The 21,394-nt window shown below is 45.0% G+C and overlaps 1 protein-coding gene across 9 annotated transcripts in view; it reads right to left on the reverse strand.

The window, feature by feature from the left end:
- The window catches only part of KMT2C (lysine methyltransferase 2C), a 79,471-nt gene that overhangs the window by 24,187 nt on the left and 33,890 nt on the right, over nucleotides 1–21,394 (reverse strand). For 6 of the 9 annotated variants that reach the window (XM_053468327.1, XM_053468324.1, XM_053468329.1 and 3 more), the window contains exons 5-27: nucleotides 19,064–19,209; nucleotides 18,640–18,749; nucleotides 15,398–15,560; nucleotides 14,980–15,151; nucleotides 14,554–14,668; nucleotides 14,263–14,435; nucleotides 13,722–13,873; nucleotides 11,638–11,745; nucleotides 10,703–11,412; nucleotides 7,971–8,090; nucleotides 6,393–6,509; nucleotides 5,887–5,988; nucleotides 5,435–5,539; nucleotides 4,363–4,544; nucleotides 4,071–4,235; nucleotides 3,843–3,979; nucleotides 3,628–3,681; nucleotides 2,812–3,024; nucleotides 2,490–2,618; nucleotides 2,124–2,243; nucleotides 1,553–1,683; nucleotides 770–953; nucleotides 89–193 (exon numbers count right to left, since the gene is read on the reverse strand). In XM_053468327.1, the coding sequence (XP_053324302.1) occupies nucleotides 89–193; nucleotides 770–953; nucleotides 1,553–1,683; nucleotides 2,124–2,243; nucleotides 2,490–2,618; nucleotides 2,812–3,024; nucleotides 3,628–3,681; nucleotides 3,843–3,979; nucleotides 4,071–4,235; nucleotides 4,363–4,544; nucleotides 5,435–5,539; nucleotides 5,887–5,988; nucleotides 6,393–6,509; nucleotides 7,971–8,090; nucleotides 10,703–11,412; nucleotides 11,638–11,745; nucleotides 13,722–13,873; nucleotides 14,263–14,435; nucleotides 14,554–14,668; nucleotides 14,980–15,151; nucleotides 15,398–15,560; nucleotides 18,640–18,749; nucleotides 19,064–19,209 (3,713 nt within the window). The remainder of the gene's footprint in view (nucleotides 1–88; nucleotides 194–769; nucleotides 954–1,552; nucleotides 1,684–2,123; nucleotides 2,244–2,489; nucleotides 2,619–2,811; nucleotides 3,025–3,627; nucleotides 3,682–3,842; nucleotides 3,980–4,070; nucleotides 4,236–4,362; nucleotides 4,545–5,434; nucleotides 5,540–5,886; nucleotides 5,989–6,392; nucleotides 6,510–7,970; nucleotides 8,091–10,702; nucleotides 11,413–11,637; nucleotides 11,746–13,721; nucleotides 13,874–14,262; nucleotides 14,436–14,553; nucleotides 14,669–14,979; nucleotides 15,152–15,397; nucleotides 15,561–18,639; nucleotides 18,750–19,063; nucleotides 19,210–21,394) is intronic. The other 3 variants (XM_053468332.1, XM_053468330.1, XM_053468326.1) reach the window with 1 other exon arrangement.

Here is a 21,394-nt window from a genome sequence, read left to right on the forward strand (position 1 = left end):
CTACGTCGTGTGACACGTGAAGGACTCCGGATGGGCTGACAATGTACTCAGACCGCGACGAGCGCCCGCAACCCTTTGGAGGACGTACCAGATTGATTCGTAGATTTCACGAGATCGTCGGAAAGGATTCCAAGGATATCATCGTCCGTGTTCAACACCTCAGAGAGATCAGTGAGGGGGTCCGGAGGGCCGCCTGAAAAAGCCAAGCGGAAAGAGACGGACGGTAACCATTTAAATAATGCCTTTAGACAGAGGGAATTCTAAACGTCTTAGACTGCAATCCTCATGATGCTTGTTCGAAGGAAAGAGAAGGAAAGAAACACCCCAACAATTTGCTGACTGTGCATCATGGGAGTTTAGCGTAACGGATCAGGTCACGTCAGTATCTTATTTTAATAATCAGGGTAGTTACCGGACTGATGATAAAAGAAATAAAAACGCACAGTTTTGCATTTGTTTCACTAAACTTTGGTGCTATTTGCTTCACTATTTCTTTAATTTTCTGTTAGAAAACATTTGGTGCACTGTTATTTAAGTTGGCAAAAATATATCTCTTGCCAACCCCCCCTCCACCACCAGATCAGTTGTGTGACGTATGTAAGCATGTGTGTGAGTATGAGTGTGTATGCATGTGAGTGAGTGTGGGTATATATCCTTGCACGTGTTGTTTTTTGAAGACTTTGAAGTCTGCAACCCGAGTACATTCAGAAAATCGCACACTCAGGCCCAAAAACCACTGCCCAGGCGTCCAGACCCCTAGGCCCTTTACCTTCATTCGGTTTGGAAGGCGTTAAGGTGGCAGCTGAGCTGAGCAAAGGGTCACACGACGGGTCCAGGAAGGAGCTGCTGACATTTGCCTTATACAGCTGCTGGGATGCGTCCTCGGACAAATTCTCCATGCTGGTCTTGCTCTGTTTACTGGTGTCCAAGAGATTCCTTCCAAAGAAAGCCTCCTACGAAAAATAAAGCATAAAATAACCATCTTAAGTCATTTTAAGAAAAAAAACCTTACATTTCTGTAGTCCTGATGATTAAACGCTTTCTTTAACATGTCAGAAAAGATGCATTCAGAAGGATAACCAGAAGCTGCTATCATAGAAGAATATGAAAAAGAACAGCGCTATTTTTAACATTTCCCCATAATAATTCTTTTTTCCCCACGTATGCATTACATGGGGTTAGCGTGACCTTTTCTGCTCCTATCAGGGCATTTAACACTCCTGGAAATTCCTAAGAGAACAAAGACGTTCGTTACAAAGTCTTCCCTTTTCGCTTAAGATACCGAGTGAGAAGTTTGTACAGAGGTTCAGCGTACATCTAATACTATTTAGACACGCCAGGTTGACATCCCGTAAGCTCACTACAAGCGTTCTAAATCAGGAAATGCAATGTCTCAGCACCCCAAATATCAGAACCGTAGCTTACTTGTGGTCTAAGACACGGTTACATTGCGTGTTAATTCCGTTCGGAATCACAATCATGATCACAATTCTGACACAGGACAGGGCTCTTTTCTACTCTTTGATGTCTTTTTAACAGAAGGACTGCTTACCTGTAAATAGGCCGGGAACGTCTCTTCTAGTTTGTTTTTCTTTTTCCGGTAGCGTTTCTTTATTTTCTCCGTATTATCAGAGCCGGGAGCGCATTCATCGATGTTCATTTCTGGGAGCTGTTCACTCCAACCTAGAAGTGTGAACAAAAGAGAATGTCACCTGTGTGTGTGTGTGTGTATATATATATATGATTTTACATAAAAATGTATCCATAAATTTCAAATCTAATCAGGTGCTATGAAAGTTTGGAGGACTCGAATTACAGAAATTTCTTTTTAATTACTGATGACATACAAAAAAAATACCCCAAAAAGTAATAAAACCTACATTATTTCCTTTCTTTTTCACAAAAAAACAAAACAAAACGGTTGTGTGTCTTTAGTTTCATTCAGTTCACTGCTTTCTGAAGATGTCTGGGGAGGACAAGCTTCCAGCCCACAAAAGGCAAGCGGGCGATGAAAAGTTTAGCATTTTCTCAAAGATTATCATTGTGAGCAGTGTGCCCCCTCCCCCCCTAGAAACAAAAATACGAACCAAACACAATTCAATAAAAATGCACACAGTACGTACTCTCATCTCTGCTCGGAAGAAGTTCGGAAACGGAACCGGAAGAATCTTTCCTAGAAAGAGTCTTCTTGGCTTTTCCTTGACCAGTTCGGCTTCTCTGACGCACCATAAACCCACCGATGCCTGTTGATCGAATGACGCGCGGTAATTAAAAACACTGAAGCTTAACCCATTTAAACACAAATAATATAATATATCAAAATAATATTGGCGGTCCAGCAGAGGGATAGAGTTTAATTGTAAGAGACACCCATATTAAGATGCTGGTGCTAGCCAGTCGATGCCCACACGCAGGGTGATTATAGAGAAGCCATTGTCATCGAATGCCCACCTGATATGTCTTTCAATGCACTATTGGAGTTACTGTACCTGGCCTGTATGGCTTTCTCTTCCTTTTCTTCAGCCCGTCTATTGCTTCGCCCCCCTTTGGGTCGTCATCGATCGGCTCTCGCTCCGGACTGGAGTCAGATTTGACGTCGCAGTCCATGAGATCACCTTCTAGAAGAGAAACGTATGATTTACAGAGACAGTCGAACGATCGTCTCGCCCGTTCATGCACTAGACTGAAATACATCGTCCGTGATTCAATTACCGCTATATAATTGATGTATATAATTAAATTACTGCAGATGTAAACTACAGTTATAATGGATTTTATACGCCTACAAAATAAATGTTCCAACATGGTTACCTCGACTGTCGTCCATCTCCCCATCGCGGGAGAGCTCGGACTGCGGGTCCGGCGGGGTCTGAAGCACCGCCACGCTGTTCTGATTGATGATCTTTAACTTCAGTTTGGGTTTTGATCTTTTTCTCCGTCCCACCGTGATGGTCAAGCTCTGTAACTGGGACAGCCCGGACTCGGTCAGACACACGCCGTCCTGGGTGAAGGTCTTCAGGGGATCTGGAATAATTTAGAAAGCACCGTCAGCGACGGCCACAGAGGAAGAAGAGAAAGGAAGGCAAGTGCCGCGCGTCACGACAGCAGGTGACACTTTGTACTCTAAGAAAGGGCCAACAAAACCACTTAACAGCCCAACAGTGATGCACATTTCGTAGAAGACCGGGGAGGACGGCTTTAAACCAGATGTGACCGCGACTCCTCTTGGACATTTCATTATGATCAAAGCTGAAGTCTAACAGCATTCTTGCCATAAAGCTCTTGAAGGTGGGTATGGTCCATGCCATGTATAGATCAATACAGTCATTTTTTTTTATATAACTTCACCAGAATTATAGTAATTTCAAGAAAGAGGTTTAATTCAGGGAAGTGTGTATTGGAAACCCCATGACAACCTCTTTGTTACATAGAAACCGGACAAAAACTTAAGTTTTATACTAACTGGTGCCACAATGACTAATAAAATTGAAGAAAAAATAAATGTATGAGATGAGCGCTTGGGAGAGCTATGAAAATCAGAAGATTCGACAACTATAATCACCTGAGTGCATGAGAGGGAGACAGGGGCTGGGTAGGTAAGAAACGCATCTAGCTTTGTTTTATTACCTGGTTCTCTAGTTTTTGGGACAATCTGAGCATCAATCGGTGATTCACAGTCTTCTAAAATGGTAATGAATGAGAAGAATAAATAAAATGGGAAAAAAAGGCTAAAAAATACAAAATCTGAACTATATGTAAAAAAAAAAAAAAAAAAAAAATTATAAAAAAGAAAACCATCACTTAAAGCTACCAAAGAGATCCTCTAGGGCCCATTAACTCACCCAAACCTGCATTGGAGAAGCTCTTACCGCGCGGAGGCGAGCCGAACGGTTTGCACATGGCGCAATCGAAGCCTCCGTCCGCCGCCATTTCTACTTCTGCCTCCGTGTTCAGATTTTGGCAGCTTCCGTGCGACCACCTGTACAGAGCAGATGCGTGTATTAAAACAGGGGGGAGGATCAATGGAAACGGGTGCCGGTGGTTTGCCGGCAGAGACATGGAGCGCTCACCGATCGCACTGCCGGCACTGCAGAATGAGGTCGCCCTCGGTGTAGTTTTGGCAGCAGACCGGGCAGGTGGACAGACTGGCGCAGGGGGCACACTGGGTGTAATTGTTCTGCCACTCGCATCGTAAACCTGGGGTTATTGCTTTGCAATTGGTACAGGACACACACCTAGAGAAAGAGAGGACTTATTAACCTTCTGTATCAATGCCTCATTATCGCACTTGGATAAAAATTATACGATATTACTAAACATATTAACGGGAATTATAACGCCAACTCTATTCCAGAAACAAACCATTTGCACTTCCACCCTCCCTTGGGCACGGTCTGTAGCGGGGGGTCGAGACAGTAGGTGTGATAGCTGATGTCGCAGTCGTCGCACAGCAGTAACCGTCCAGGATCCGTGGCTTTCCCGCACGCCTCGCACACCGTGCACTCCAAGCACCGCCAGCCTTTCCGGAGGATAACTTTAGTGATCTAGAACGCCAAACACACCAAAGCGATCAACGATGCCCTTAAAATTTGAACGTGATGTTAACTGCTTCTCCCAAAAGACATCTAAAAAATTGTTCTTGATGTGCCCCGGACCTTTTTAACACTTCTCTTTTTCCAGTCATTAAATATGAAATTCAACTACAATAGTTAAAAGAAAAAAAAATTAAAAAAAATAAAAAAAGTTCTCAAAAAGAAAATCACGCTTAATTAAAAATATTCCAGAGGTCATAATGAGCTGTAATTTGGCACTCTGGTGTTTCCCAAAAAAATGGGGGAAATAATTTAATTGTCAAGTATATACATTTCTTTTTCTCAGCTGTCATACTCAAGCCAGTGCTTTGTTGAGCTAGAAACCTGTGGCTCACGTGAAGAAAGTACATAAGACCTATTTTTTTTTTAAAGCATCAATATATCACCAAAAATTCATTAAAAGGGTATTATTCACACAGTCCCACTGCTACAACATACTGATTATGTGTATAGTAAAAATAAATAAATAAACATATATATATATATATATATATATATATATATATATATATATATAAATAAATAAAGCTCACTGCTTAACTGAATCATTGCTGGCAGATTATTAACGTAACACTAATTACAGGTACCTAACATGAGGAATGTTTTCTTATTTAGCCTAAAATCAGACATAACTGCAAATTCATAAACTTTAATACATCATATGAATTCACAATGTATTTGTGTAACCATGATTGGAATTGTATGTAAATCCTTGATTTACTGTGAATGTAACCCTACTGGACATGAAATTGTTTATTTAAAAAAACCTCTATATTAATATCTAATATTTTTGAATTTTAATAAAAAAATACGATAAAACAAATAAAATCTCCGGCGCCTACCTTAATACTGACGCAGTACGGATGGTAGCACTGGCCGCACTGTGAGCAGGCGAGCAGCCTTCCTTCGGCGCCTTGGCCAAAACTCCCGCACACCACGCACATGTCCTGCCGGAAAGGGAGATAAGACCTATTATCGAGTGACGTTGCACAGATCTAAAGCACTTTTATTTGTCGTCAACAAGAAGGTTCAGGTCCACCACGGTTATGTATAAGGGGACCGCCAACACTATGCATTGCGGCTTCTACACAATCATTGACAGAGCAGACGATCCATGCATCCGCTGGCCGTCACCGTATATATTTTATATGTCTCCAGGCGTATTATACGGAAGACAATTACTGAAATTATTGTTTGAAATAATTAAAATCACCAGTGATCTCCCAGCCCCTCCACCACTGGACTCAGGACTTGGTCTCTATCCACACCATGAATTCGGACAACCCCGTCATACCTGATGTAACGTAAATTTGTCGCTTGTGGAAAATAAGACGACCGTGTTGTGCATGGAGGTTTCTTCCTCCTCTCTGTATGACGAGACATCGGTCGTGGTTACCTACAGCGGGAGCAAAGCGTCAAGAAAGTCCCTGTGAGTATAGAGGGAGTCATTCACAAGGACATCTTTAGGACTCCCCCTTCTGCTATCCGAAAAGCCAAGAAGTGGGGGATGTACGACCGCGAGTGATTTTTAACTGAAGAAAAAGAAAATTAGCACCACCACAGCGGGGAGAAATAAAGAAAAATTACAGAGAAAGGAGATACTTTAAGTTCATATTTATGAAGAGTTTTTGTATTTTTTTTCCAGATAAATTACATTATTTTTCCCACCCGTTACCAAGTTTAGGTGCTTCTGGATCATCTAAGAACGTGGCACAAGAAGTGATGCTCATCACCAGCAACAAAGTTCTGCCCGAAATAATTCGCTTTTTTTTTTTTTAAAGCAAGAATCTTATTCCTTACCCCTGGAACTATGAAGTTCCCTATGGCAGTTTTTAATTTGGATCGGCCCCTTCCCCCGCGCCCTGAGAGTCCGGAACCCCGCGGTCTTCTCTTGGCAGGAAATCCTGAGCCTCGACCCTGTTTGGAAAACAAAACATTTTAAAAAAAAAATAAAATAAAAAAAATACTTAAATATTTTTAAGGTTCTAATAATCAGAGGAGCAGTCAGGAGCAGCACCATTTGTATGGAGTCACGTTCTATTAAGGAGGTACGGATATCCACTTGGAAGCCTTGGAAATGGCCACAGGAGAACCTTTTTACTTGGTTAATGGCCTGGGGGGCTACAGAGACATTTTGAGAGACTTTACCAACCTTAATGACGAAATAAACTGACGGGGACGGACAGATTGGGGTCGGTGCCAGAGAGGCCATCCGGTTGGGTATGGTCCAAGTTGGTGTTATGGTAACCGTCACCGGAATAGCCGCCGGTAGAAGCTGGCACTTTTACCAATGTTGTTTAAAGGTTTATGCTTTTAGCTTCCGATCTACGCAATTCATTTGTAGGCGTTTCGTTTTAGATTAAAGGGACCGTTTTAACATCCATAAATTTCAAGACTTAAGTAACGGACCAGAGGCTTCACCTGTCAGACAATGGGGGTTCCTAAGGGCCCCACAAACCATCCTCCACATCACGACTACGGTGCGGCAGGGAATGGCAGGTCCCCCTAATAAAACGACTCCGCAAGCACTCCCTGAACACGATATATATATATATATATATAACAATAATCATGACAAATCGCTACTCAGCGGAACTGTAAGTCCAGGTTTTAATAATATTACAATAAAACAGAATTACTAAATTATTACCATTATGATGCAAAATCCCATAGTGAAGACGATGTTCATTTAAGTGCATAAAATCATGTATTTTTTATTAAGGTTTTCACCCGATACCCCACATGTAATAAATGTAAATCTATGAAATGTCACATTATATCAGGATTTCAGAGGTTAATCAGGTGCTGTTGCTATGATATCGGCGAAGCCCATTTGAACATGGGGGCTACACGGGGTGCAATGAACCACGAGAGGAAAGAGACAGCGGCGGCTTAACCTCTCCATTTAACCCCTTCAGGACAAAGCCTGTACATGTACGGGCTCACAATGAATTGTCATTAATGGATTTAAGGACAACCCGTTGTTTGTAAGAGGTTAATCAGAGTCCAGCAGCAGCATATACTGCCCCCTCCGTGCCAAGGGCCCTAAACGGCAGCTCCCTGTCCCTCTGTCTGGGCTAAGGGCCCCAACGGCAGCTCCCTGTCCCTCTGTCCGGGCTAAGGGCCCTAACGGCAGCTCCCTGTCCCTCTGTCTGGGCTAAGGGCCCTAACGGCAGCTGATACAGCAGTAGCCGTCGGCCATGACAGTGCCTATGGAGCCCTAGAAGCTTCAGGTTCATCTACAAAGACATTCTGAGGTCTCCCTGTCTCATGTCTGCCATACTTCCCGCACTGTAACTGAACCACCGCTCCCTTCACTCGAGCCACGCGTGACGGGGAAGGGGAAAGGACACGTAAGTAGAAAGGCGACTTATTTACCACTTTGATGCTCCACAATGGGTTGCCGAGAAGCTGTCTGCTTTTATAAATGTCCCAACCTTCTGAGCCATCTGCGGACCAGGAAGGTGGGCTCACTGTATTATTGGTACTCCAAGCCCCCTAAGACATGGCGGGTGAGAAAATATATGTATAAACTCAGCAACGGAAATGAAAAAAAGCAACAAAAAAAAACACAACAAAGGCCAGCGCAGCAACACAAAGGGTTAGAAAAGCCAAGCAGACGAGGACACAGCGACACTCGGGACTCATCGGCACAAGCCTCGGGACTGTTTGCATGCTTTGTGAGATTCTACAGAGCGCTATATAAAGAAGGTGGCTACAGAAAAAGTAACCCGACTACTCAATGAGTGCGGCTAACCCTCTCTTACACGTCTCCTCTTCCTCGTCGACCACAAGGAGTCACTAGCTTTGGAAAAGGGACCCAAAGCCGCCCGCACCGTGTATGCAGCTGCAATATTGTAATACTTTTCATCCGAACTTATGTTTTTTACCAATCCGTGTAATAATTTTTTGGAGAGATTTAAGAATGGACATCAGGGGCAGCCTGTGGCAGGGCCAGTATTAATTTCCGGTCGCGACGTTCTCTCCTTCTGACACGCATTACAAAAGGCTGCATGGGCCAATCACTAATAATCAGAGACTTAATAGAGGAGAGAACGTGACGAGGAGGAATAAGCATAAGGTTGGTAAAGTATTACACAGACGTAAAGAACGGCCGGATTTGGGGACGGCGATAGTTCCTCTTCAGGAGATACCTTTGTTTCATTCTAACATTTGCTTATGAAATCCGCGTCTTGCCGATATGTTTCGGATCTGTCACAACATTGCAACTGCACACAAGGTAGCGCTTTAATCCATACATTATACCGGATACAAGTCCAGTGCTCAAGGGGGGCAAACAGGCACGGTTTCTGGCTATCCAGGCTTCAGCCCAAACCTCTGAATGAAACATTCATCAAACTACTCGTTTACAGGGAGAGATACGCGGAATTCATGACCTGTCTGCACCCCACGAGGACTGGATTCCTGCGCCCTACCTGTGTATAAAATATACATCAAATCTACAAATATTCAGGCTGTTGGAGGAAAATTCATTTATACATGCTCCAGGAAGTCAGTCTGAGATTTAAATAAATTGTTCAAAAGTTTGGGGCCACTTTTTTATGGAAAAACAAACCATCAATTAGCCTTTTAAACTTAAACTTGGATCAGCGAACACCACGTGCCATTGGAACCCAGGAGTGATGGGAGTTATAAAGGGCCATTGGAACACAGGAGTGATGGGAGTGATAAAGGGCCATTGGAACCCAGGAGTGATGGGAGTGATAAAGGGCCATTTGAACACAGGAGTGATGGGAGTGATAAAGGGCCATTGGAACCCAGGAGTGATGGGAGTGATAAAGGGCCATTTGAACACAGGAGTGATGGGAGTGATAAAGGGCCATTGGAACACAGGAGTGATGGGAGTGATAAAGGGCCATTGGAACACAGGAGTGATGGGAGTGATAAAGGGCCATTGGAACACAGGAGTGATGGGAGTGATAAAGGCCTCTGTACGCCTATGAAGAGATTCCATTAAAAATCAGCTGTTTCCAACTACAATAGTCATTTACGACATTAACCCCGTCTGCGCTGGATTTCGGATCCGTTTTATGTTATTTTAAAGGACAAAACTTGTTTTTCATTCAAAAACAAGGAAATTTTTATTAGTGACCCCAAACTTTTGAATGATTGTGTGTTCGTGCATGGAAAGGGTGTTATAGATCTAAGGACAAAGTAATATATATATTACAAAGATCTGCACTCAATTTACTATTTCAAAACATAAATAAACGACTGAAATAATACACTTAAAGCAATAAAAAACAAACACAAATGACAGTCCAAGCATTCTTTGAATCGGTTGTTAAGCAAGACGGGCACACGCAGGGTGGCTCGGCACAGCGATGGCTCTTTAGGGGGCTGCAGCTAAACGGCGCAAGTTACCGTCGCCAAACACTGACTCTCAAACCTCATGCAGGCGTGAAATATTAAAGCACGCGGGTCGCGCCAAGCACTGAAACAGCCAATCGCGGTGATGGTTAGAGCTGATTGTAAGAAAAAAGCAAAATGGAGAGGAAAGGGCAGGCTACGGCTATCGGGGGGGGGAGGCAATGGAGGGCTGTGGGAGTCTAGCCACCGGGATATCTACTCGCTTTATTAATATGGTTCTAGGGTGAATATTTTTTTTTAAAGTTGTTGAAGTTCCAGGGAAAACACTGATAACTCCTTTGCATCGCTCCACTATATAAAAACTATGTTTTTGGGGAATATGTCCATAAGCTGAAATTCTGGGTTTTATTTTACACGTCCCCCTCCCCCCATCAAACCTAATTAGTATTCAGGGTGCAAATGCATAACCCCGATGAGCGAGATAAATACATCAAAATCGGGAGAATCACAAGATTCTGTATCAATTTCCATGTCTTGATGATGTCACCTATCCATAATAAGTATTTTACAAACACAAACTCCTGTGCAGTTATTGGAAACACTCACCAGGTGTCTTCACATGGAAATAAAAACAGGCTGGGAAAGGTTAAACATGAATGTGCCATATACCTGTATTTGCCGCGTGTCCTTTTAAACACGTGTAAAATTTTACGCACATCTACAAACCATACAAAAAAGTATTTCCCACGGGTGCTCTCAAACAGAGAAATACAAGTTACCTGTCGAGATCTTGGTCTGCCGGGAGAAAACTTCCTTTTGGTGATAGCTGGCTTACCCATGCCGATTTTTGGAGTCACGGATATAAACGTCGTTGACAAGGCATTCCCTGCGCTATAGCTATGGAGCGGCGTATGACTCTGAAACACGTCGGCGGAGGAATGAAAGTCTATGGAGACTGCTGGTGAGGACGACACGCTGGTCTTACTGGTATCAACAGATGGAACGGGAGAATCCAGATCCACAGGCGACTTTAAGGTTTTGTCCCCCGACGGCGAGCTGGCTTCGGTAAAGGATTCGCTAGTAGGGGTGGCTTCCGTCTCCAGGAGGTCCGCTCCCTCGGAAATAAGAGGCTCTTCCTTTTTTGCTGAAATGCGTTTGTGACCCCCGCCTAAATCAAAGTGCTCATCGCCATTAGAACAAGCTTCATTCTTGTTCTGAGACGTGGGAGGCTCGGGTGAGTTACGTGAAGCCTCTAAGACCGGAGAAGAACGTTGCGGTTCATTTTTATTCTCGGTGGGGGACTCTGCTCCAACCTGCGGGATCTCAGTTACTCCTGGGGTAGGACCAAGCGGCCGTGACGTGCGTGTCTCACACCCAGGGCTCCCGAGGTCCTCCGCAGGGACACTCGGCGCAACCTCAGATGGCGAAACGTCCATTTCTTCTGTGTCATCGCTTTGCAAGCTCCGTTCTTCCAACTGCCCCGGTGTCGCTACAACAATAAAAGGAAGCGTATTAAGAAAACATGAACGTACAGACGGAGATGGAATATAAATGTATATAAACCTTTAGAAACAAAATTATAACCCTAGATTCAAAACATAACAAAATGCTTCGAATATAACGGTGGTCCGTTTCAAATCCATGGGTAAAGAATTTGAATGTTGCAAATAATTAAGATTAGTAAGAAGAAAAAAAAAAAAAGATAAAAAGTTACCTTCATTGACACAAACGGCCGCAGAGTCTCTGGCGATATCCTGGTTAAGTGCTTCGTCTTGAAATGCATTTTTTTCACCCGTTTCCACTTCCATCTCTCCTGTGCAAACTGTAAAAAAATTAAATAAATTTTTTTAAAAAGTTCTGAAACCCCCAATTTATACCGTGTGCAGACAAATTTCCACAGCGGAACGAATACTAAGCCACGTCTGCAAACTGACACTTTTGAAAGCCTTCATAAATTATTACTGACACCAATTGGTGTGGATTAGGAACTAGTTGTATAAGATCGTTTGAGGAGGACCCTCCTTTCCTCTTATTTTCATGAATCAAATGTTATTTACTACTTGTTATGCCATGTTTATCCAATGTACAGCGCTGAGGAATATGATGTCGCTATATAAACAGTAGTGTTAAATAAACTAGCTATTATCCATCTCTTACATATATACACACACAACCATTCAAAAGTTTGGGGTCACTGAAGGAAAAATACATTTTGCTCATTAAAATAACATGAAATGGATCAGAAACCCAGCACAGGCAGGGTTAATGTTGTAAATGACTATTGTAGCTGAAAACAGCTGACTTTTAATGGAATCTCTTCATAGGGGTACAGAGGTCCTTTATCACTCCCATCACTCCTGTGTTCCAATGGCCCTTTATCACTCCCATCACTCCTGTGTTCCAATGGCCCCTTTATCACTCCCATCACGCCTGTGTCCCAATGGCCCCTTTATCACTCCCATCACTCCTGTGTTCCAATGGACCTTTATCACTCCCATCCCTCCTGTGTTCCAATGGCCCTTTATCACTCCCATCACTCCTGTGTTCCAATGGCCCCTTTATCACTCCCATCACTCCTGTGTTCCAATGGACCTTTATCACTCCCATCACTCCTGTGTTCCAATGGCCCCTTTATCACTCCCATCACGCCTGTGTCCCAATGGCCCCTTTATCACTCCCATCACTCCTGTGTCCCAATGGCCCCTTTATCACTCCCATCACTCCTGTGTTCCAACGGCCCTTTATCACTCCCATCACTCCTGTGTCACAATGGCCCCTTTATCACTCCCATCACTCCTGTGTTCCAATGGACCTTTATCACTCCCATCACTCCTGTGTTCCAATGGACCTTTATCACTCCCATCACTCCTGTGTTCCAATGACCCTTTATCACTCCCATCACTCCTGTGCTCCAATGGCCCTTTATCACTCCCATCACTCCTGTGTTCCAACGGCCCTTTATCACTCCCATCACTCCTGTGTCCCAATGGCCCCTTTATCACTCCCATCACTCCTGTGTTCCAATGGACCTTTATCACTCCCATCACTCCTGTGTTCCAATGGACCTTTATCACTCCCATCACTCCTGTGTTCCAATGACCCTTTATCACTCCCATCACTCCTGTGCTCCAATGGCCCTTTATCACTCCCATCACTCCTGTGTTCCAACGGCCCTTTATCACTCCCATCACTCCTGTGTCCCAATGGCCCCTTTATCACTCCCATCACTCCTGTGTTCCAATGGACCTTTATCACTCCCATCACTCCTGTGTTCCAATGGACCTTTATCACTCCCATCACTCCTGTGTTCCAATGACCCTTTATCACTCCCATCACTCCTGTGCTCCAATGGCCCTTTATCACTCCCATCACTCCTGTGTTCCAATGGCCCTTTATCACTCCCATCACTCCTGTGTTCCAATGGCACATTGCGTTCGCTGATCCAAGTTTAAGGTTAAAAGGCTAATTGGTCGAAAACCCTTTTTGCATGTTTTCCATGAAACCCCAAAACATTTAAACGCTGGTGAATATATATATATATATATATATATATATATATATATATATATATATATATATATATATACTTAACTAAGCAAAAATGCTGTCTTTATATTCAATTACATGCTTTAGTTCAACTCTTACTCTTAAATTGTACTAATTTTACACACACATTAACACTTTAGCAATACACCTACTATAATAAATACATAGTAGACAAGCGCGTCAGGGACGTTTTTTGTGGGAGAAGGAGTATGTCTTTATCTGGCACCGCTTGACACGGTTCTATATACTTACTAGCGCCCGACTCGGCGATCTCCATTACAATACAGTCCTCGCCCGTCACCTCCTCGACTTCCAGCTGTTTGCACAAGGAACACACGTAGTCTTCTTTCAAATGGTCTTCTATATCCACTTCTGCACATTTTTCACAGTCTAGATGAATCCACCTAAGCGAGGGAATACCGTTACCATGGGCTATACCGATCAAACAACCTTATGTTATTAAAGAATGTCTACAGCTGGATGGCTTAAAGCCGCTAAAAAGAGATTCCATTGGCTCAGTGAGTTTGATAAAGACCCCCTTTACTAATGTTGGGTTCGGGAAAAGCTAATGCTAAGAAATACAAAAGTATACAGGTATTAGATATAGAGATATGGATATAACGCCAGACCGGTTCGACGGGGTACCTAATACTAAAGAGCAGGTAATATCTCCACATCGCCATCTCATCAGTTAAAGAGAAAGATAACTTTTTGGAAGCGGGATTTTGACGGCACGGCCATCCTCACACGACCGAATGCCTCGAGCAGCACAGATCTTGCCGATTAACGTTACCTTTTGCACACGTGACAGTGCAGCGCGTGTTTGTGAGCGTCCGGCTGGCAGCTCTTCTCGCAGAGCGGGCACAGAGCGTCGTCCTGCGGCTGGAAGCAGGCGTCACAGATTAAACAGTTGAGATGCCACAGATTGCTGGTCCGCGTCCCGCACTCGGCGCAGATCCGACAGTTCTGCAGAGAAACGGCAGCGGCTGGACGTTAAAGGACGCTTTCACGGAAAAGCAAGGACTTACCGGGTAAACTACGTCGCCTCGCATTTATTTTTGAGTTAAAGGCGAACGACACGTACCTTACATTTCCAGCCATTTGTTGGTACGGCGTCCATGACAGGCTGCAGGCAGAAAGTATGGTAGCCTTTATCACAAGTGTCGCACACAAGCATCTTATTGTCATCTCCAGAGTGTCTGAAAAGATAAAGATTGACGTTAACTACATAATTAAAGGTCAAATCCCTCAAAATAGGGACAACACTCTTGGGGCATTTCACAGAATGCACAAAAAGCCAAACAGTAAATGCAAGAAATAACTAGAAACAATGTAACCAAAGGAACCTGCAATCAGCATCCCTTTATGTTTCGTATAAGAATAATCTTAAAACTTTGCTCCGTATTTGGCCCCACCAAACTTCGGCAGTGACACAGGGGGGCCGGGAATGTCTGCGAGCGTTACCAGGGCGGAGGTTATATAGAGTATTAGGAATGAACGTTTCACTTACTTGCAGTTTTGGCAGATTTTGCAGTCCGGGCACTGCCACCCGGCTTGTTTCAAAGGAGTGACGGCGATGTCCAGACACATGCCGTGGTAATGCTGGCCGCACGTGGTACAGAAGAGCTGGTCGGACAGGTCGCCGGAGCTGTCACAGAGCGCACAGTTGGCATCATCTTTAACTGAGGGTTAAAAGAGCAAAAAGCAGCAAAGATAAAGTCCCACGCGTTACGTGTCTAATTCACAGTAGCCATTTCCCCTGGGATGGACTCGGTGTTTGTTGACATGTTTCGCTCGTAGCAGGAATGACACGCAGCCGGGGGACCGATGAGCCCTGCACGGGGTGTACGGCAGAGATATATCCTTCTAACCCGGTTCCCATTTTTAAAGAACGAGCTTTGCCTATTTTTGGGGGTTCAGATACTCACATCTCTCAGGAGCCTGGTCGATGTGCTCCGGGCAGAGAAGGGAAAAACACGCGAGATCCTGAAAGGCGCCGGCCCCGGCAGCACAGGGGTAATGGTACGTGTGCGGACAGCTCTCTTCACAGCATTTGATAGTAGCGCCAAGGTGCTTACAGTGTGCACATCGCTATAAAACAAATCAAACACTAAATCTACATGTTTGACGGCAGGATATTTGCGAGCCGGGCGTCTCGTCCGCCATCAGTGCCTGACCTTAGAAACGCTCTACTGGATGAACTGACAACAATTCCCACAGAAACTCCCCAAAATCTTGTGGAAATCCTGCCCAGAAGAGCGGAAGCCGTTATAGCTGCAAAGGGGGTCCGACTTCATATTAACGTCTGTGTATTTAGAATGTGATGTCATCAAAGCCCCTGTTAGTGTAATGTCAGGTGTCCCAATACTTTTGTCCATATACAGGGTTTTTCAGTGCGAGCATCTACATACTTTCCATGGAGCAAATTTCCAGTAATAAACCAGTTATTACCAGTAATAACCCACAGGATACCTCCCCATCTCATCGTATAACTGCATGGCGCACATTACGGACAGATCGATGTCACCGGTGAGGACATCTGTTCAATAAACTGCATTACACCGTAACGCAAACCTGTGCATCAACTGTTCAACGCCAGAAAACTATCAATACTAGCAAAAACAAACACTCGAAAACACACCCAAAAAAAAGCGATAGTCACCAAGCAAAGAAACACAGCAGAGTAAGTGGAAGGGTTAATGGAGAACGCGCACTCCACAAGCGGCGAGGAGCCGGTGGGAAGATTTCCGGAGCCGAGGTTCCCCGGCACAGGGACCGATCCACCGCTGCACAGAATATAAAACGAGGAAAGGCAAACCCCTCGAGTACAAAGCTCAAAAAGCTCGACTTTCTGCTCGGCCAAAGCCGCCAACACAACGTCAGAGTGTTTTACGACCTGCGAGTTCGGTACCTGCGAGGAGCCATAACCGTTTAGATAATTGGGTCCCGTAGATTAATCGACTCGGCGCTGATTCTTCTAGCCATTTAACAAAGTCCCCGAACAGATGTGCGGCTCCGCAAACTCACCCGGCCTTCATGTTTACAAAGTGTGATGACATTTTTACAATTATGCATAATGTGCTCACGCGGTATGAGGAGGAGACATAATAATTCCTTGCCATCTGCTTTTTAATTCCGCATAAACTCGCTCCGCACGGTAAACTAATAAAGCTTTTCCCGCAGACGCCTGGGAATCGGGTCTAAAGTCGGGGAGCGGCGCAAACTACGAAACTTGAATGTTTCAGTCAGGGGCCGGAAAAATTACAACATTACTGTCGGCTCTAACTAAAGGTGGCTCTTTAACCCTGTAAACAAAAAAGGCAAATTAAAGGGACAATAGCTGTAGTTATAGAGGCGTTAACCCCCTCAGCACTCCCAACAATGTAACTGCTGTAAAAGCTTGGACTATAATATCTCTATGCAACATACACACTCCCCAGCTGTCTTGTTTTTCACAGGACAGTCCCGATTTGTGGGCAGTGCAAGAAGCAGGGATTAGAATATTTTAATTTAGAATTAATCGAGGTCCGTAGTTTTGCATCTTAAAGCTAATTCTGCTTCAATAGGTTGCAAGGTGGCTGCCAAAGTCGTGCTGCTCTGGCCCTGCCTCTAACCACACCCACAGGCAAACCTCTACCCAGATTCCTACCCGCACATAAAAAACACCTCGAGCCCACCTTGTAGCCACGCCCCCAGCCCACCCCTAACCCTCTATGTATTTATCTATATACCTGTTTGCATGCAGCTTATCGCAGATACTGTAAATGTACCGTCAGCAGGGAAAACACCATATGCTATAATCATGCGTATCGGGGACGCCGACGAGATTAACTGCCTGCTTGCCAATCGAAAGTTAAACGTAGAGGACGTGGAGTGTTTTATTACCCCGGTGCCTGGGTTTGGCTGACATTTCACAGCAGACTAGCCGCGTTACCTGCCAATCGGAGTGTATTTAATGGGCTGATGCGGGGAAGGGACCGGGTGTCTGGCTCCGAGCGTTACCTGGCTCTCCCGCGCTTTAACCTTTACGTCTCGCACATGGCTGAGCGCAATGCCTTCTCTGACCTTTAAAGCTATCAGGCTAAGCCGCGTAACCCTGCTAACAAATGCGGGCACCATACTAAAACTCTTCTCATCTCAAAGAACGAGCCTATTGGCAGCTGACAGGTCCCTTCGCTTTAATATCGGTCGTGTCATTATCCCCGAGGATGGCGTACATTAAAGAGACAAACAAGCCAATAAGCTCTGAGATCACCCAACTACATCAGATATCGGGCCAGCCATGGAGTACGCATGCTATAGATCACTAAAATTACATCTATAAAGCGGTCCAGCGAGCTCCAGACTCCCTGCGCATGGATAGCGATCCCACCAAATTTCAATGGGCACGTTCCAATGAATCATTGGGCCACAGTGGAGGCTGCAGCTTCTACCTCGGGTATGTTTTTTTGATTTTGGAAGGTGGTTGCCCAAACTTCAGTTGGCTTGTGCGACTACTCCCTGTGTTTTTTTGGCTTCCTGAAAGTTGAAAGATTTGGACAACATAAGAATATACAGGATTCTGTAGAAACCGGACGGTAATATAAATCATTTTTGTTTTTGTTTTTGTTTAGGCCCCCGCTGAATAGACCTAAGAAGCGACTCTGTGCTGCAGCTTCTACCGTTAACTGCCGCTGCTGGATACACGTGAGCCTCCACCTGTAACACTTCAACGGAAAAGGTGGCGAGTGGAGCGACACCGCGCGAGAAATGTTCAGAGCGAGAACCGTAAGCGAAAAACCACACAAAAGAACGGGGAAGGTGCGAGCGGCAGGAAGCGCCATCGCCCGCGAAACGCCATCGCCCTCGAAACGCCAGCTGCTTCCACCGAGCCGGCAAACGCTCGTCTGCTTCCCTGCCTGGATACATTGCACAGTATTTGTCTCGGCAAACCAAGCGCTGGGAAGCAGAGCCACAATTACATGTTTAACCCTTTACAACGTGAAAAGCCAGAACACAGACGCCTTCGTCTACATGTGGGAACCTGTAGGTTGTATGAAAGGGGTTAAACTATCGGAAAAGAGTGAAAAGGGAGGAAAGAGGAAGAAAAAAAAAAAAAAAAAAAAAAAAAAAAGGGGAACTGTCCACACAGTTTTTTTTTTTTTAAAGCGTGTACTGGACGGCGACTCACTTCTGTGCTCCCTGAGACGACTGCTCTGTCCACGTTGACCAGTCCCCGATCTTCGGTCGGATAAACGCCTGGTGACCATTCCGCACAGCGGTGATGAGCCCAGCAGTGACCTAGATGATGAGACCAGGAGGTTGGGTTATTATATTGGACGAGCACAAAGTATCAGAAAAAAAACAAAGAAATCAGGGGGGACATCTTTAATGTGCCATTGGGGAGGGGTGGGTGCATGCGCCATTGGGGAGGGGGGTGCTAATGCCCCACAGCCTCAGTTAAACTCTCTTCTGCCATCTGCTTGCTGGGCACCAAAAGGAAGACTTTGTGCCTTTCTAAGAGAAACACGGCAGGTCACAAGAAAGCAGGCGGGGGTTGGGCTCACGCGAAAGGCACTTAAAACACCTAGAACGCCGGCCACGGCTACTTTTACCTGTCGACTCAAATAAGGCTTGGACACCGACGTCATCTGGCAGGCCAACCTGACACAGCTCATCCCAGGATTTGCCCGTCGGTTCGTCAGATGCGGTTTGGGTGCTTACGGTCGTCGACGTGACATCGTGCGATGGAGATTTTGCTCTGGGAAAGACAAACAGACAATAATTACATTGCTGACTTCAATTATCCAAGCCCGGGGTACTTTGTGCTTCACAATATTATACACACACACACATAATATATAATATATATATACACACACATAATATACACACACACATATAATATATATACACACACACACGTAGAGGACTGATTTTACGCATTGGAACGCGTAATACTGGCTGTATAAGGGCCACACTTCACAGGAAGGCGAGCAGAGGGGCATATTCACACCGATGAACGTTTCGGCTCACCGAATCCATTACAAAGAGACAACCCGCAGTAAAAGCTTCTCACACAAGGACAGAGCTGGCCCCGCACAATGCATAGTTTAATCAATGAGGAGACTTCCATGAAATCTCACCATAACAACAGGGAAACCGCTGACACTGATCACAAAAGGTCAGGCCACAGAGGAAACTTTCTGCTGCAGCTTCCCCCCTTGTTTGCACAGAAACTACTGCCACACTGATCAATGGCACAAAACGTCAGACCGGAGGATATGTTCTGCTGCAGCTTCTTCCCAAGACAAGCACATACAAAGTACTTTAATATGAATTAAATTGGCTGGCCGACCTCCGCGTGGAAGACCACACACCGTACGTGGCGCTCGTGGTCGGGAGGAAGGATATTACCAACTCAGCACTAATGCCATGGAATTTATGAGCTTTCATAATCCGGGGGGTGGGGTGGGCTCTTTAATTAGCGTTACTATCCTACGCAAGTCCCTTTGAGGCAATAAGCCTCAACACGGGGCAAAACACGCTCATTCCCCACTGCTTTGTAAATGGCACATCTTGAAGGGTGTATGCAAATTCTCCTACCTACCCCCCCCCCGACATGATGAATTCCCTGATATTATGAAGGACTGCTCGGGGAAATAGTGAGATAATTGGCATGTTTATTAGAAACGAGGAATGCGAACGACAGATGAGAAATCAGATAAAATGCAGAAAGTTAGTTACAGACGTGCCCCCGCTGGAGAGAAAGCGGTTACCAAAAGCCAACAATTTACTCTACTCCAGGCATTTCAATGGCTAAAGAGCAAGGTAGAAGGTTCTGCCCCAAAAGCCAAATACGTGAATAGAGAAAAAGTTGTTTAAATAACCATCAATAATCCAGAGTGCCAGCAAACTGACAATCAGAACGACCCCGCTGAACGACTCAGATAGACAAGAAGGCAGCAAATAATGGACAAAGGACAAGGACCCAAAAGGCCAGCAAGTGGCAAGCGTGCATTCTGCGCGACGGACAGACAGGTAACAAATGGGCCATATGGAAAACATTAAAAAAGCCCCTGCTGGGTGACAGGAGACCAGGGGCCACATTACATATGGCGAGGCTGGATTACATATAAAGGGGATTCTCCGCGAGGCTGGATTACAGACCACCTGACCAACTGAAAAGGTAACAAGATGCCCGAATTCTGAGGGTTTTCCCCGGAACGCACGTTTACGTGGCATATCTTAACTAGAAATGTGGCGTTCTCTGCTCACACTCAGACGCATAGGAAGCAATATAAAACCGAAACAGATCACCGATGTGTGCAAGGAGCGCGGGTATCACATGAAAGCAACTGGGCTGCCGATGATGGAAGATGGTTATATAATAATTATAATAACTATAACAAAATCCTTTAAAAATTAGTTTTATAGAGATCCCGAGGTCCTGAAATCCCCCCCTCCCCCTAAGGTTAGATGAAGATGGGAACAAAAATGTGACAAAAAAATAAAATTATATATATAAAACAATTTAAATTAGCTTAGATCTGCTTGTGCGGGGGAAATATATAAAATTTGCTACAGAGTTAGTAAGGTTTTGCTGGTGGCTTCTTACCCCCACAGTGACAGAGAACAGTGTCTGGCAGCAAACAAGGAAAAAAACAAGGGGGGAGCCGTGTCTTCTGTTATTGCTTCCTTCCACCCCACCATCCTGACGGTGGCAGCTCTCCAGCTCAGCCGGCCAATCAGAGGAGAGCAGCACAACGGAGCCTCAGTGCTGCGTCCTGGCCAGCGGCCACCATCTCTCGGGGCGATGACATCAGCAGCACACGGGGACACCGGAGCCGCGCCAAGACACATCAAGCCAGCCTTTTCTCCGGGGATCGCAGGGGCAACCAAATTCAAGAATCTGCCCATGTATGTGGCCGCTATTCAGTGACATC

The sequence above is a fragment of the Spea bombifrons genome, chromosome 5 (assembly GCF_027358695.1).
Source record: "Spea bombifrons isolate aSpeBom1 chromosome 5, aSpeBom1.2.pri, whole genome shotgun sequence".
NCBI lineage: Eukaryota > Metazoa > Chordata > Amphibia > Anura > Pelobatidae > Spea > Spea bombifrons.